The 16,472-nt window shown below is 38.2% G+C and overlaps 1 protein-coding gene across 6 annotated transcripts in view; it reads left to right on the forward strand.

The window, feature by feature from the left end:
- The window catches only part of ppil4 (peptidylprolyl isomerase (cyclophilin)-like 4), a 62,753-nt gene that overhangs the window by 38,796 nt on the left and 7,485 nt on the right, over nucleotides 1–16,472 (forward strand). For 5 of the 6 annotated variants that reach the window (XR_011340285.1, XR_011340286.1, XM_069886024.1 and 2 more), the window contains exons 7-12: nucleotides 4,796–4,912; nucleotides 9,444–9,568; nucleotides 10,119–10,185; nucleotides 11,157–11,268; nucleotides 13,555–13,651; nucleotides 15,191–15,329. Coding sequence is in view for 4 of the 6 variants with exons in the window: in XM_069886024.1 (XP_069742125.1) it covers nucleotides 4,796–4,912; nucleotides 9,444–9,568; nucleotides 10,119–10,185; nucleotides 11,157–11,268; nucleotides 13,555–13,651; nucleotides 15,191–15,329 (657 nt within the window). In the remaining 2 variants the exon portion in view is untranslated. The remainder of the gene's footprint in view (nucleotides 1–4,795; nucleotides 4,913–9,443; nucleotides 9,569–10,118; nucleotides 10,186–11,156; nucleotides 11,269–13,554; nucleotides 13,652–15,190; nucleotides 15,330–16,472) is intronic. The other variant, XM_069886025.1, reaches the window with a different exon arrangement.

Consider the following 16,472-nt stretch of genomic DNA (forward strand, 5'->3'; position numbering starts at 1 on the left):
GTCTAGTGGTGTTTTCTGTGTACTACAATAGCACTGTTTTTAAACTTCTGGTCAATGCTGATTGTATTTCATTGGGTGGTTTACTGGTACAATGACAATAAAGTGAATCATGTTGATACAATGTCTTTTGTATATCAGACTTGCCAAACAGGTATTCTATGTGAACTTTGTCATAGAAAGAGATTACCAAGTGACACAACAATATAGGGAGTGAAACATGAAAATCTACAGACGCTGTGATCGTAGTAAAAGCACAGAAATGCTGGAAAAACTCAGCAGGTCTCGCAGTGTCCACATGAGATAAAAATATATAACTGCTACTTTGGAACTGAGCCCTTCAATGAATGAAAAGCAGGCAGGCTTAATTAAAAGGCTGAGAGAACAACATACAAAAAGTTTCAATTTGATATGGAGAGGAAGACAGGTGAGAGGAAAGGTTGATGGGGGGTGTTTTTGGCTCTATGAAAGCAGAGCTGGGTGAAAGAGAGAGAATTAGAGGGAAGGAGACAAAGGGAAAGACTGGATGGGGCGATGAGTTAACTGAAACTGGAGAAGTCGATGTTAATACAATTTATTCAAAGCTTCCTTCAAGAAATACAACATCTCCCTGGCCTGTGACTGCTCAGGGTGGAGAAAGGGCATTCAGGATGTTATTGTGAACTTGGAGGCCAGGCACTGGCAGCACACAGAAGCCATGCATCAATAGTGGAAGGAGTGGATTATCTCACAAACTCCCCACCTACCTGCGCCATGTGTGGCAGAGATAAATTTTCATATTAGCCAAATTGGAAGGCAAAGTGAAAGCAAATTATCTTTTATTCTAAGGGACTTCCCTAAAGGAGATCTGGTGTCTCATACGCAGGACAGGCAGATTAAATGCAGTCTTGAAAACAACTGCTTAGATGAAGTGTGGTTTACAAACAAGCAACGATAAAATTAAAGCAGACACCAACATGGTTGAATAATCCTATTAAGATCCAATTTTTATAGTTTTGTTGTTATCTCTTGGCTAGATTTAGAATGGAACCTTTTAGGCAAATTTGACACCTTGTGGATAGCGTTCCTGCCAGCAATTGCACTGTGGTTCCTTTTCTAAAGGATTTATTGTAGAGTACAATGGCACGTCAAATAAGTGTTAACCCGTGGGATTTAAAAAAACTGACAATAAGTTTTTAAAAGCTGCCAGAAACACCTGAGATACCCTGCCTTTCCAGTTGTGAGTGGGTGAGCTCATCCCCTCCTTTGCATTCAGAAACTATAAGTGTTGGCAACTGAAGACCACAAGTAATGAGTCTAGATTGCAGGTCAGGTTGAGAATGGTCTGGCTCACTATACATTTATGAAGGAACAGAAAGATTAGCCCCTTTCACACTGCTAGTTGAATGTGGGTTGAACCTGTGAATTTAGCAGTTCATCTGCCAGTGTGAATGCTCTACACCCGGTAGGGGGGTACAAATCAACCCAGGACTGATAAGGAAGTTGTATCAGAGCTGAGCCATTTCGACTCTGCTCCAATGTGAATAAACGACCCGCTATGCCGGGTAGCATTAGTGACATTATTGGCTGCGTGCATGCATCATCCTGGCGGGAAATAGTCTGACCAGGTTGTTGGGAGGGAAGGTCAGTGCTTCAGTGTAGTTAAGGCTACTGATCTGTTTCAAAGGTTTTTAGTGTAGATGTTAGTATTGACGTGACATGACATTACAATGTAGTGTTAGTGTTTTATTTTGAAGATTTTTAGGGTAGGTGGTAGTGTAGTGTTAATGTTGTTAATGGTGGCCAAATGAGGGGACCCGGACCCGGGGGGGGGTTTGCGGGAGCTTCTCTCGATAAGAATGAGTAGAAAATTTCCAAACATGTAACAGGCACCGTAAAGGACTACCTGTTATATAAGAGGGTCTTCTATAGGCCCAGAGACCTAGATTTGACACTAGGTCTGCCATATAGTGAGGGAGCTGGTCTGTGGGTTTTTTCTCAGCTTGAACATTCTGAAGCCCACTGCAATAGATTTTCCCATGCTCTTTTATAAATTGTGTGGACATTACCACTGAAGGTTGGGGCCCCCCCCTTAGCTCCACGATACCAGATATTTCCTAATGTTAAAGGGCATGCAGACCCAAGATTTCACATTTCAGTATAAACGATCCACCCGGTATTTCAACATGCCTATTTAGCGGGTTGGCAATGTGAAAGGGACTATTGTTAAGGAATTGAAATTTACATCAGTTATCCAGTGTTTTGTGGCACCTTCAAATTACTTTATGAAAATTTCTGAAGCTACTTTGGAGTTGCTTAAGTATAAATGAACTAAGATGAAGAAATTTGAAAGTGATGAATCCTTTTCATAATTTATGGAATTATCATGTATAGAAATGTAGTGATTGCAAGGAGAGGATCTATTCATTTAGCCTTCCTGTGCCCCAGTGATCACAGCTCAACAGCAATACAGTGATTAATTTAATTGCAAGATTTAGTTAGTTATGATGTGAAAAATTCTCCTGCTCCCCACCTCTAGTAAAATTTTTGAAAACCTTGCATCCAAAGTCTACTCTCCTTCCTTGGTTGGTAATCAATACAACACTTCATGTTTCAGATGATTCTTGCTCTACCCTAAATAACATTATTAAATGAAATCTATCTAGTATTTGTGTAATGGACCACTGATAATTGCTTTCAATTTCTCCCTTTGCTTCCTGTTCTACAGATTTAATATTTGCTCACTTGATTCCACAAACCTGTTTGAATTTATCCCCTTCTTAGTGATATTTTGACAACCGTAGAACTATTTCTACTGTTCTACAAAAAGATCTTAAAATGGGAGCTGTCATCTCCCAGCCTTCAGTTTGTTCTTAGAAATTGGCTGATTAAAAAATATATATCTATTCAGCTCTTTGTCAGCATTGGTCTATAGTTGTTGAAATTTTTATCTCTGATTTTTGGAAAACAGATGAAATTTCTATATTATTGAAATGAGTCAAGTTTAAATAGAAACTAGAGAATGGACAGTGGAGACTGAGGTATTCTTAAATTGTACAGAGAAGAATTTTATATTTATTATTCATAAGTGCTGATGTAACTGAACTGACATGATGAGGGATCCATACATCTCCACAGAAGAAAATAATAATTCTGCACTTAAAGATGAGAAGCTATGCATGGTGCCACTAAAATAGCCTTGACAAGATGTAAGATTGAAAATTAGCCAACCACCTTCTACAGAGGGGAACCAGTAATCTGTTTTAAGGTCGCTTCTGAAATCCCTGACCTTCTGTACAGAATTAACTCAGCAGTATGTTCTTGATTCATTTAATTAAATTGGAAACAATACAAATTAGTGACTTTCTCATATGATGCAGAATCATGAGTTATAGTTGAGTAGTAATCAGAATTGCAAAATAAAAATCGAAGTAGGTTGCTAAATGCTAATGAAATTTAATGCAAACGAATGATTGAAAAGTACAGTGCATCAGAAACAGCAATGAATATTATTAATGGTTAAGACTAAAGATAGCTAATATTTTAATATAAATTGAATGTTAAACTGCAGTAATAAAATACCCATCAAAACCACTAAAATTAAAATGTACTGAATGTGACCTCGTCAGATTTCACCTATTAATCTGGTGTAAATGACAGTGAGGTAGAGAAACTGACAAATTATGTTATATTTTATATTGTATATAGATTTGTTTTAAAAGGAGATAAATTGTGTGGGGTTTTTAGTTGGGTCACACACCGATACAAACACTTCAAAACAGATCTCATTTAAAATGCTGGAGCTCTGCTCAAGCCACAGTCCAGGCTCCAAGTGCCTTTGCAAAAACTTTGAAGAATGCTTATAAGGACATGCTGTGGAGCAATGTATTATTGTTTTGAAAAGCAACAGATGAACGAACTCAAGATGAGGTCCGGAGCCGCAGTCTGTCTGAGTGCATTTGGCTGTTCTAAGAGGGTCATGTGGTTTTCTCTGAGAGTGAGAGAGTGAGAATTCAGTTCTACAGTTCAGCAGCAGAAGCTGGGACTGGAACATGACAAGCTGGCAAGCTTGAAGACAGGTTGTGAGTTCTTAGTTCAGCCTGGTCAAAGCCCTTGTGGTCCATACAAGAGGAGAGGGCTGGCTGTATAATAAGGGAAACAGAAAAGGAACTCTCTGGTGACCTGAAAGAAAGAGGTTATCATTTGGAAAACCCTGATGGGGCAAGTTTCTTCAGCAAGACACTGAAGTGGCTGATCGGAAGAAATCAATTGTGGGTGTCCAACAAGCAACAAATCTCTCTCTGAAAACCAACAAGAACCTTCCTGAGTTGTAACCATTTTACCTTCAAGCACCAAAGCCTGATGAACTTCAAAAATGTTAAATTCTGTGCACAGTATAAGAATTGCCTTATATCAGTGAACTTGGAAGAGTGAGTAACATTGGACTGTGAATCAAAGAACTTTTCTGAACTTACACACCCATTACATACATGTGCGCTTAGAATTAGTGGGGTGGGTTAAGTTAGGTTGTTGTTAATAGTGATAAGTTAAAGTTTGATCCTGTTTTTATGTTTAAAGATAATTAAAAGCAACTTTTGTTGAAGTAACCATTTGTCTTGATGAATTTCTATTGTTGCTGGGTTTTGGGGGCCCATCTGGACCTGTAACAAAACAAACATACCATGAAAGTGAACAGAGTGACATGGCATAACATAACATTAGTACTAAATCCCTATTACCCTGTTAAATGCATCATGTTCTTGCATTACTCTGGCGAAGTCGTGTTCTTGATTATCACATCATTCATAATTTTGTTTAGAGCGGTAGAATAGGGGCTGATGAAGAAATAGATGATACCAAAGGAAAAACTGCAGAGGAAGTTGAAGAAGGGTTAGCGGAGAAAGAAGCAAGTACACGGGCCATTCTGTTGGAAATGGTGAGTAAATGTGTGTTTTCTTTAAAAGGCATGAAAAGTATTTTTGAAATCACGTAGAATGCAAAAATTATTTATTCATCCCAGTTTTATTCATGCTTCACATTGAGCTGGTAAAAAAAAAAAAAATTCCTGTCAAACTGTGTTTTATTTAAGTTCTATTGCAGTTCTGACCCAAGTATATTGGAGTTGGAAAACCCAAAGATTTGTGGAAACATGAGAAAAAAACAAAAGAAATTGCAGGAAAAGCTCATCAGATCTGTGGAAGGATCAACTATTCAGATTAAAGACCCTTCATTAGTACAGAGAAAGAGAGAAAACCAATAAGGTGGAGGAGGTCATTGAGTTCAGAAAAGGGGATTGCAGTGATAGGATGAAATAATAGCACACTTAAATAGTAGTTAATCTTTCTGGTTTATGTGATATATTGTTAATGCTGTGAAATGTAGGTAACATAGTTTGGCCTACTAGATGGAGCATGCCCAACAGGCCAGCGTATAAAGGAAAGAAAGGAATGGCAGGCACAAATGGCCAGTTTGGATGCAAAGAAAAAGAAAGAGCATATTGCCTATAGTTAGAGAATACAGTATTGAGACATGGAGGCTGCTGCGTGCTTAGACAAAAGACAGGGTGGGGTTCCTTGTATTTGTATTGAGCCGCATTGTGATCGCACAGGATGCCACAGACCAAGAGGTGAGAGTGAGACAGTAAGTGAAAGAAAATGCATTTATATGGTGGCATGACTTCCCAAAATACTTTATAGTTAAGTACCTTTGTTGTGTGCAAATGTAGAAAGGTTGGAGGCAGTGTGATCCTGCAAACAATAATGAAATAAATGACCTAATTTGAGATAATGATGTGAATTTAGGGATAGATATTTTCTAAAATATTGGGGGAAACTTTCCTCTTTATCAAAACATTGCATTGGGATGTTTTACCTGAGAGCACAAAATGTGAAACTGCTGAGTAAGTGCCTGTCTAGATTTTGTATCCATAACTCCCTTATTTGGGGCCAGAATGCAACTCAATCAGAACAATAAAAGGGAATTATGGAATATACAATTAATGTCCAGTCATTTAAAAATTCAGAACTTAAATGTACAAATGTTATTTTATTTTTTCAGTGCAGAGATTAGTTTACTGTTTAGCCACCATACAAGTCAGTAGAAAGTGTGTACAATGGATTGACATCTCAAATACCAAGTCTTAAAGAAATGAACAGTGGATAAATGTTTAAGTTTACACAGTCCAGTGATAATACTTCAGAGGATATAAAACATATTATGCAGTATTTTTCTTATCCATGCCATGGTTATTCACAATCTTTATACAGTACCTGTTATAAAGATTGTGAATAGCCATGGCATGCTTCTAATGCATGCATGAGATGTCATTAAACTGGCCACAGACCAAAAGTTGAGGTCCTGGGTATTGTTTTTTCACTCTATGACCCCTTGACTGGTCATTTCAGGAATAGAAGCTGTCAAAAGCCTTTCAGATGCTGGATCTTTCAGCCCTGGCAGAAAGCTGCTCATTCACCCCCATTCCCATGTCAGAGCTTGCAAGTTGCACCTACTACAGTATTTTACTAATATTTATAGTAGTAGTGTCGACCATGTGTTTCATTATGAGATAAAGCTTGTGCATGGCATCAGATATATTTCTACAGCAGTGTCATGTGAAACAACTTGCTTTCTCTTTGGCTGACCACAGCTCTCCAATGGTGTTATTTCAGTTATTTCTTATTTCAATTATTACCAAAAAAAACATGAAATGCAGAACTTTTTAAAAACACTAGCTTCATAATGCAATTAAATAATTGAAATTTATACTTCTTGCCATTAATATTTCCTCTATCCAATGAATAGGTTTGCTAAACACCTACCAATTGCAGCTTCGTGTTTCAGCAGCTGGATTTCCTATCACATCCATTGGAAAAGTTGTATTCCTCTGCTAAATGCTGCAAGGCTCAACATTGCAGTGAATTCAACTGATTAGTGAGAAATTAGGACTTCTCCATTTGTGTGAGAATTCCAAATTTCTGTTTAATTTTGGAGCTAGTCATTGAGATTTACAGCAGTTAAACAGGCCCCTTGGCCCAACTTCCACATTCCAACCAATGTACCTTCCTGAAATAGTCCTAGTTGCCTTATGGACATTTAGCCCATATCCCTCTAAATCTTTTCTATCCTAGTACCTGTCTAAGTGCCTTTTAAATATTACATTTGTACTTGCCACTTCTTTGGGCAGCTCATTCCATGTTCCCACCATCCTTTATGTGAAGATGATGTCTCAAGGTTCTTTTTAAATCTTTCCCTTCTCTCTTTAAGTCTATGCCATATATTTCCCTTACCTGGGAAAAGTTGTGACTATTTACCTTATCTGTGCCTCGTGATTTTATGAACCTCTAGGAATCCTGGCCTCCCTATTGAGATTGCTGCCATTTGTGTAAAATTTAGGCCATTATTAAAAATGTGTGAAATCTAAATTTTGAATAGTTGACAATGTGGACATTCTTATTCAGAGAGAATAGTTTGGATTTAAATATTCTGCCTAGTAAATTTTCAAAACAATAAAAAGGAGTTATTACTGGTAAATTTGCAATCAGGAACCAATAGTGTGTTAGAGAGAGGAGTGACTGCTGGGAGTCAAAGTGTAAGAAATGATAGTTATTTAAAACTCCAGTTAAGCCCTGTTTAGAAACTTTTATTTTGGACCTTGCTTCTCTGGAGGGAGATCATGGCCATAGAAGGTGACGCTGGAGGGACTGCTATATGGATTCACCTGTTACTATTGAAATCACTCAATAGACCTTAAAAGATGTATGAAAAACATAGTATATGTAAGAAAAATATACAGCATATGTAAAACAAATCAGACAAGATTTGGAGTATCTTCATTAGCACTTCACAGACCTTATAGCAGCATTACATTAAAGATTAAGATGCCAGATGAGAATGATTTTATTGTCATATACATTATACAATGTATATATGCAACTAGAATAGTAGACATTATACCAAGAGTGGCCAAACCACTGCTCGCGGACACATACAATTCTTTGACATGCAGTGTCCAGCTTTCAAAAATATGTTGGCTGGAAAAGATACCAGTGCTCCCGAAGCCGCCCAGGGACACTCCGAATCCCTGCAGTCAGACCAGGGAGCCACCTGGGCTGCATGACAAGGGGAGAGAAAAGAGAGTGAGCACTAGAGGAATGGCCCCTGTAGAGTGGTGTGAACAGCGCATGCTGGAGTCGGGTTCTCCTCACTCGGGCCAGGCCACAACAGAGAGCTAGCAACGTGGGATATGCGGTATGAGAGTCGAGCAAAGCTGAGGGTCCTCTGCAGGGGGCGGTCTCAGAGGTCAGGAAGCCAGGGCTGGGGCAGGAGAGTGCCAATGAGGCATGGCCTGCCCCAGAAGCAGGTTCCTGTCCAGGCGCTCTGGGCGGGGGAGGAAGAGCAAGATGACGGAAATGGGGTGGAGAAGCTGACGGGGGTCCCCAATGAGGACCTCTTCCAGGCGCCAAGCCAGGACAGAGCTGGAAGTGGCAGTAGCATTAAAGGACCTGTCAATGGCCACGAGCAAGCCCTGGCCCCACCAGGTGGAGAGTCAACACCAGGCAGCGCGGAGATTAGACTTACCCTCTGGTGACTGGGAAGAGGGGAGCAGAACTCTGCCTTTCCTTCATAAACCTTAATTCCCCTATGATGGAAAAATCAACCTTACCGTGTCTTAAATATATTTGATGAGGCAGGATTTTGAAAATATTTGGAATGTATGTACACACACACACACACACACACACACACACACACAACTTTTTGATTATTGAAACTACAAATTAGCAGTTTAAAAACTACATGCATGAATAACTATTATTTACATGTATTTCTTAATATTTGCATAAAATATAATATGCATAAGAGTAAAAACGTGCAAGTAATTTTTTTCATGTCTTGTGGCTGTCAAACATCTGAAATTTTATCTCATGTGGATCTAATGTAAAGCAAATTTGGCAACCCCTACATTATACTTTGTAGGTCTACTCAGGGAAACTGGATGTTAAAATAAAAAGACCAAAAGGGTAAGGAAAATCAGAGGTTAAAAAAGTGATTTGAAGAGGTGCTTGAAGGAACTGGATAAATAGAAAGAGCACAATGTTGTGCTGTTTGTTTGATGGAAAAAGTATAACTCAATCATTGAGAGCTTTGAATGAAGTATCTTTCTGATTTAACCAATATACAGTAAAGCCCCCTTGTATCTGGCATCTATGGGTACTGGATAAGTGAATATTCCTGTTGCTTGAGATTACATGTTAGATGGATTGGCAAACTAATGGTGAGGTGTGCCATTAGTTTCTTCAATCTATTTACTTTCTGTGAGTTTTTTGATGGTTGTTTGAGGCTGCCAGTTGTTTGATTTCTGGGGTTTTACTATACCAGTAAAATGTAAATTTGACTGAACATTGAGGTCTTATTGACTTTTTTTTCCAGAATTACTGTTTACAAGACTGCAATCTTAATGTTTATAGGTTGGAGATCTACCAGATGCAGAAATAAAGCCCCCTGAAAATGTGTTATTTGTTTGTAAACTCAATCCAGTTACCACAGATGAAGACTTAGAGATAATTTTTTCAAGATTTGGACCAATTACAAGGTAGTTTTTGCAGATATTTTTGTGCATAATCAAATGCTTTTTTTTGTGTTAAATACTTGATGTACAATTATCTAATCATCCACACTAGGCATTGGTAGTGCTGGTGAATGACAAGTGCCCACCAACTGTAAAGTAGGTCAGATCTTGTGTTTCTGTGGCAAGTGCATCCAGATCATTCTCCACAGGGGCTTTCCATATCCTGTAAGGCACGTTAGAAGTGTGATAAAATAAAGTGCTTTGTTTGAAAGATACTTCCATTTGTAAAGTGCCAATCATGGCCAGTGCTTGTCCTGAATCATTTTGTTGCCACACAAGTTCTTGGCTTACTTTAACCAATTAAGCCACTTTGAGATTAAAAAGATAGAACTGGAGAAAGGAAATTGGGTTTGATTGAGGGGTCTTGTGATTTGTTGACATCCATCCATAAGGCATAGCAACAGGAGAGAATGAAGTTGGCAGATGAGGTAAAATTAGTGCATGTGAGGAGTACCTCAGCTTTAATTTGAATTTTAGTTGCCTCAAGTGAATTATAGTAACATCTATTCTTCAGCTGTGAGATCATTCGAGACTGGAAAACAGGTGAATCTCTCTGCTATGCCTTCATTGAGTTTGAGAAGGTAAGACATACTGATATTGTGCATTATAGCTTTCTTCTGCTTTTATAATCGATTGAGTTATTTTATTACATTACTAGATTTTAGTGCTCATATTAATGTTTTATTATTGGAAATATATTTTTTCAGTTTGTCTAATCAAGCTCTCAGCCAAAGTTGATGGAAATAAATTGTTGCTACTTCAATAGATTAACAAAAATCTAAAATAAATCACTCTGCTTTCCACCTGTCTCTCACTAATGAATACTTTCCCCCCCAATTACAATTTAGTTTACAGTACATTTGTATTCAATTGATCAGAGTCAACTTGTGATACATAAACAACAGCTGAATGATCTAAAATATCACTTAGCTAGCAATCCATGAAATCTGAGTTGTTCAAAAGATTGGTAGAATCTCAAATCCACCTCATAGATTATCTTTTTGAGTAAATTGTGAAACCTACAAATGTTAACTCAAATTTTATAGTCAGTTGCAGAAATTAGTGATTCTCCCATAGCTTTTGATGCACAACTTTGTGCAGGACTGATTTTCATAGCACTTCTTCAGTTTCTGTTCCAAGCTTCTGCTGCGTATGGGAACACAAAGGAGTGCTGCTTGATTAGGCTTCAGTTTAGATTATGGTTCAAGTTCTTTGCATGCCTAACTAGTTGTCCATGCTCCTTAGCACCTCTGACCTATTTTTTTGAACAGTAACTATTCAAACAGTAATATTCTCCTCACCCCACACCCCCACAATCAGCTGTTGGTACATGAGTCTGTTTTTGCATTGAGCCGTGGCTGTCAGAGCAAACTTTATCAATTAGAGCATTGAATCTTTGTGAATTCAAACTATCGCTATTAGTTCAGCAAAATTTCATTCCAAACCAATTCAGTGACCTCCTGCTGTTATAAAGTGGCATGTGTTCTTGTTGAACATGTGTGAATTTCTGATAATTCTCTGTTTAAATTTCTGCACTTGTACTATCTCATAGCAAGAAGACTGCGAGAAAGCTTATTTTAAGATGGATAATGTGCTGATAGATGACAGAAGGATCCATGTGGACTTCAGCCAATCCGTAGCTAAGGTTCAGTGGAAAGGGAAAGGTAAGTTCTCTAGTCCGAACATATCCAGCAGCACTAAAAGTACCTTTTAAAGTCATGTACTTCAAAACCACACTTAAGATGTCAATCCATTAAAAAAAAATACCATGTTTTGTAACTGGAACAATAATAAAGCTAAATTTTCATTTTTACTATTGTGCACAGATAATCACTAGTTTTGGGAATTACTCTCTATTATCATCAATATTGCCTTTTGCTGTGTTGAAACTCTGCCACTTTGTTTTAATGTCATAATTTATTTTGAAATAACCCCATATGCACATTCTTATAAAACCATTTCATATCAATTATATATTTGTAATGTCTCACCCTTTGTATCAGCTTAAATACTTCCAGTTTCTATGTTCTAAACTGCAGTTCAAGAGGTGAGCTCATATTCCTTCTCTGCAGCTTTTCCAAGTGTTTAAGCATTCCTTGCCTACCAAACCAAGATTTAATTTGACCAGTGCTGTGTGTACAGTTAGTATAATTTGCTCTTGGTATACTTGTACTTGTTTGGCTCTGGAGCTCTGGCATTTTGGCCCATGTTCCAAAACCTTAAGACACTTTATATATATATATATATATATATATATATATATATATATATACACACACACACATAAATAAAAATAGTAGTGTGTGAAAAGTAAGGCAGTGCCATTGCAATTGATCATTCAGAAATCTGATGGCAGTGGGGGAGAAGGTGTCCCTATGCTGCTGAGTGTTCATCTTTAGGCTCCTTAGACTCCTGTACCTCCTTTGCAATGGTAGCAGAGTGAAGAAGGCATGGTCTGGGTGGGGGGGTAATTTAGGATAGAGGCTGCTCTTTATAGACACCACCTCATGTAGATATCCTCGATGGAATGAGGTCTGGTGCCTTGATGTCGAAGGCCGAGTTAACAACCCTCTGGAGTTTTTTCTTGCCTGAGAGTTGACGCCTCCATACCAGGCAGTGATGCAACCAGCCAGAATGCACTCCATGGTACACCTGTAGGAGATTACGAGAGTCTTCCATGACGTATCAAATCTCCTCAGACACCTCACAAAGTAAAGCCGCTGGTTGGCCTTCTTGTGATTGCATTAAAAAAAGGAGGCTCCAGGATAGATCCTCAGAGATGTTGACACCTAGGATTTTGAAGTTCTTGATTCCACTTCTGACTCCCTCCTGAAGCCCACAATCATCTCTTTGGTTTTGTTAATGTTGAGTGCAAGGTTGTTTGGGTGACACCATTCAACAAGCTGATCTATCTCCCTCCTGTGCACTTCCTTATTGCCATTTGTGATTCTGCCGACAACTCTGGTGTTATCGGCACACTTGTAGATGGCATTGGAATTGTGCCTGGCCACACAGTCAGAGGTGTATAATGAATGGATCAGTGAGCTAAGCACGCATCCTTGAGGTGTGTCTGTGTTGATAATCAGTGAGGAGGAGATGTTGCTTCCAATTTGTACTGACTGTGGTCTTCCAATGAGAAAGTTAAAGATCCAGTTGCAGAGTGGGGTACAGAGACCTAGAGTTTGTAGCTTCTTGACCAGCACTGAGGGAATAATGGTATTGAAGGCTGAGCTGTAGTCGACGAAGAGCAGCCGAATGTATGAGTTGCTGTTTTCGAGGTGATCCAGAGCTGAGTGGAGAGCCAGTGATACTGTATCTGCTGTGGAGCAGATAGGTGAATTGCAATGGGTCTGGATCTTTGCTTAGGTACGTGTTAATTCTGGTCACGACCAGCCTCTCAAAAGTATTTAATCACAGTAGGAGAGGCAGCACACACTACTCTTCTTGGACGCTGGGATAATTGATGCCCTTTTGAAGCAGGTGGGAACCTCCTAGTGCAACAATGAGAGGTTTAAAATTTCCGTGAACATTCTGGCTAGTTGGTTGGCACAAATTTTCATAACCCTGCCAGGTATGCTGTCAGGGCCTGACGGTTTGTGAGGGTTCACCCTCTTGAATGATGTTCTTGCATCGTCTTCAGAGACAGATATCACAGGGTCCTCAAGCCTTTGCAGGGATTCTAGTAGGCACTGATCGTTTCTTCTCAATAATCATCACCTTGGTAGAAATTGTCCAGTAGTGAGTTAAGAAATAACTCTAGTAAACAATCCACAGCTCCATGATTGAAATTCATCCTTCCATTAGAGCTCAGGGAGTTAAAAATAGCCACATTGCTTGTATTGGGTAACTGCAATAAGAATTAGAACCCTACATATGTTGCAATCTTCATTAACATTGCAACAGAAATGTTCTTGCTAAAGTTTTTTTTTTACAATGCATTATCCTCACAGGTGGAAAGTATACCAAAGAAGATTTTAAAGAGTATGAGAAAGACCTTGGAAAATCTTCTGGTGTTATCTTGAAGGATAAAGCACGACCTAAACAGGAGTATCTTTGGACTATTTCAACCTTGAGTCAGATTGGTTCACCAACTATTGTTAAAAAACTATTTGTTGTAAGAACTGATTCAGCCTTGAAAAATGGTTGTATTAAAGGTATCTCTCACTGACATTGCCCCCTCCACCAAACTTGCTGGTCATCTGCTCTGTTTCCAGCATGTTCTAGACACAGTCTTCCATTGGCAGGCCACTCCCAGATAATTGTCAAGATGCTGTCCCGTGTAGGCCTTTCTAATCAGAAATGTCTGGCAGTATTTCCAGAATAGCTTTAGCAGACTGTGGAACTCAGAAAAGCTCTCTGAGATGGAATGTTATTAAAAAGTACAAGTATGAAAACACTTAAAAATATTTTTGCGTATTTAAATTATTTTGTTTAAAGTTAAATAAAAATGAAATTGTTTTTAACTCTTGATGTCCACTTCTTCCTGATGTTTTCAGTGGGAGTCCTGCTTTCATAGTTCAGTGAACAGGTTTATATACTGACTCAATAAATCATAAACAGATCAGCTTGAGAGAGAGAGAAGACACACACACACACACACACACACACATTGATGAAGCAATCAGGAAACATATTAATACAGAATCAATTAACTACCCTTCCCAGTTTATATAAAAAAAGATTTAATTGACAAAGAGTGGTATTTTTTGGATATCCTCACTACCTTGTCCTCCATGTGATGTCCTCTAGTATAGTGCACATCTTGGGCCTGGCACTTACTTGGGGTGGCATGTTGCACTTGTGTCTGTGATGGCAAGTTCTGAGGGTCCATCCAGTTAAATGCTTAAAATGCTTGTGGGGAAGATCGGCCCATGATGTATAATAACTTTTCATTTTTCAATTAAAAATTAATCAAATCTGTTTAAAATATTTTAAAGGAATGAATAAGGGTTATTTATTGTCATTGAGAAGTAAACAAAGCTTGTTCAGTTAAAGCATTGAAAGTGTACTGACTTTCAACAATTGCAGCTTTCATTTATTGGTTATTTAATTTAAGCATCCTTTTTTCATAAATATCTCTTCTAAGTAAAATCCTTCTTCCTTGGGTCCTGCTTGGAAAGATTGGGAATGAGTCCAATCCTTTGATTCCAGGAATAAAAATATAAAATGCCTGAACAGCTGAGTATTTTCAGCATTTTATTTTTTTATTCCTAAAATCAAAGGGTTGGACTCATTTTTGATTTTTACGCCAAATTACAAAAATCTAGTCCTGTAGATTAATACTCCAAATATGTGGTAAATCAGAAATTGGGGTTTATTAAAGAAGCTATACATCAATATTGATTTGGGCAACACCTGCTCCCACAGAAATGTTATAAATTCCTTTGTTAAAATCATCACCTGACAAAACTTGTTTGCCATATTTCGAGGGAAATAAAAGCTAATTCATGAAGGGAAAATCAGGAGGCATTGAGCTAGATTTCTCCTTCATCAGCAATTAGGGCATGAATTCAATTAAACACTAAAAATGTCCTTAGATGTATAAGCCAGCACTTGTAACACTTGTTCCTTAAGCTAAAATCGAAGCTCCAAATATGAACTGTTGCTGGATGAGGCGGAAGCAAGTAGGAGTCACCGACATAGCAAGAAACACCACAAAGAAAAACGGCATCGTCGACATTCAGAAGAAGGAGGAGGTGACAAGCGGAAGGCAACAAAACACAAGGTAGCAAAAACTGATTTGTGTATATTTAAGGTCACGTTTGGGCTTTATGGTACTTAATGTTGTCCATTATGTTGAGTTTCTTGATAATTCACTTATGAAAGTATGCTACTGTTTTTGCATGTTTTTACATGTTTTACAATCCAAAAGGTGTACTGTTTGGCTTCAGGATATTTAACACAGCTGTTATATATAAATCTCGCGCCTTACGTCATCTCTCCTTCCGTTCCCTTCTCCCTCAACTACTTGTTTATCATTCCTTTCAAAGGACAAGGGTATTTTGTCTCAACTGTTTCCTATGGTATCAGATGCTATATTCTTGTGAGTATTTTTGGAAAGGAGTTTCTGAATTCAGCAATGTATTCATGATGTGTAGTTTTGGTCTTTCCCCCAGATATCTTCCCATCCTCTTCCTTTTAGAGAGAATTGAATCCTGTCTTGTTTGTGATGTTAATGTCATTTCTGCCATTGATTTTGTAAAAAAAAAATTAAATTTTCTCCAAAGCCCTTATACTTTTATACAACAATGCAGTACTCTCAACTATATCAGGAAATTCCAGTTAAGAATTATGTCTCAACGATTATTTTAGCCAGATGACCATGACATACATGCTATATGTCAGAAATCCTTGGCATTAGCTGCTCTTAAAATATCTTCAGTTTAAAGAAAATAAACATGTTATTCCAAATGCTAGATCTTAATCAAAGGGAGGATTATATGAATTCATAAGGATAAGTAGAGCAGTGGAGAGGAGGTTTATAGCAATCCAAATGGGAGATGGGGGACAAACTATGACAGGTTTAAATCTGTTCTGTCGTGCTATAAGATGTGTTTACACAGGAGTTGAGCGCAAATCGTACACCGCTAATTTCAAACTGAAAGTTGTTACCAGAGCAGAAGAAACTGGGTTTAGTGATAAGAGAACAAAATCAGACTGTATCTACAGTTGCCACTGAGATGAATTTCAAGGTGGGGTTCTGCTGGATATCAAATTTTATGATGTGAAATGCATTGTCGGTAAGAACTAGAACAACTGTAGGTCCAGAAGATTGGTAACTAAAAAAACCATTGATTTTCGCATCTTTGTTGCCAATGAAATATACGAAGTTAAAATCACACCCTGCGGATGTCATTAACATGGATGA

Source organism: Narcine bancroftii, chromosome 6 (genome assembly GCF_036971445.1).
Source record: "Narcine bancroftii isolate sNarBan1 chromosome 6, sNarBan1.hap1, whole genome shotgun sequence".
NCBI lineage: Eukaryota > Metazoa > Chordata > Chondrichthyes > Torpediniformes > Narcinidae > Narcine > Narcine bancroftii.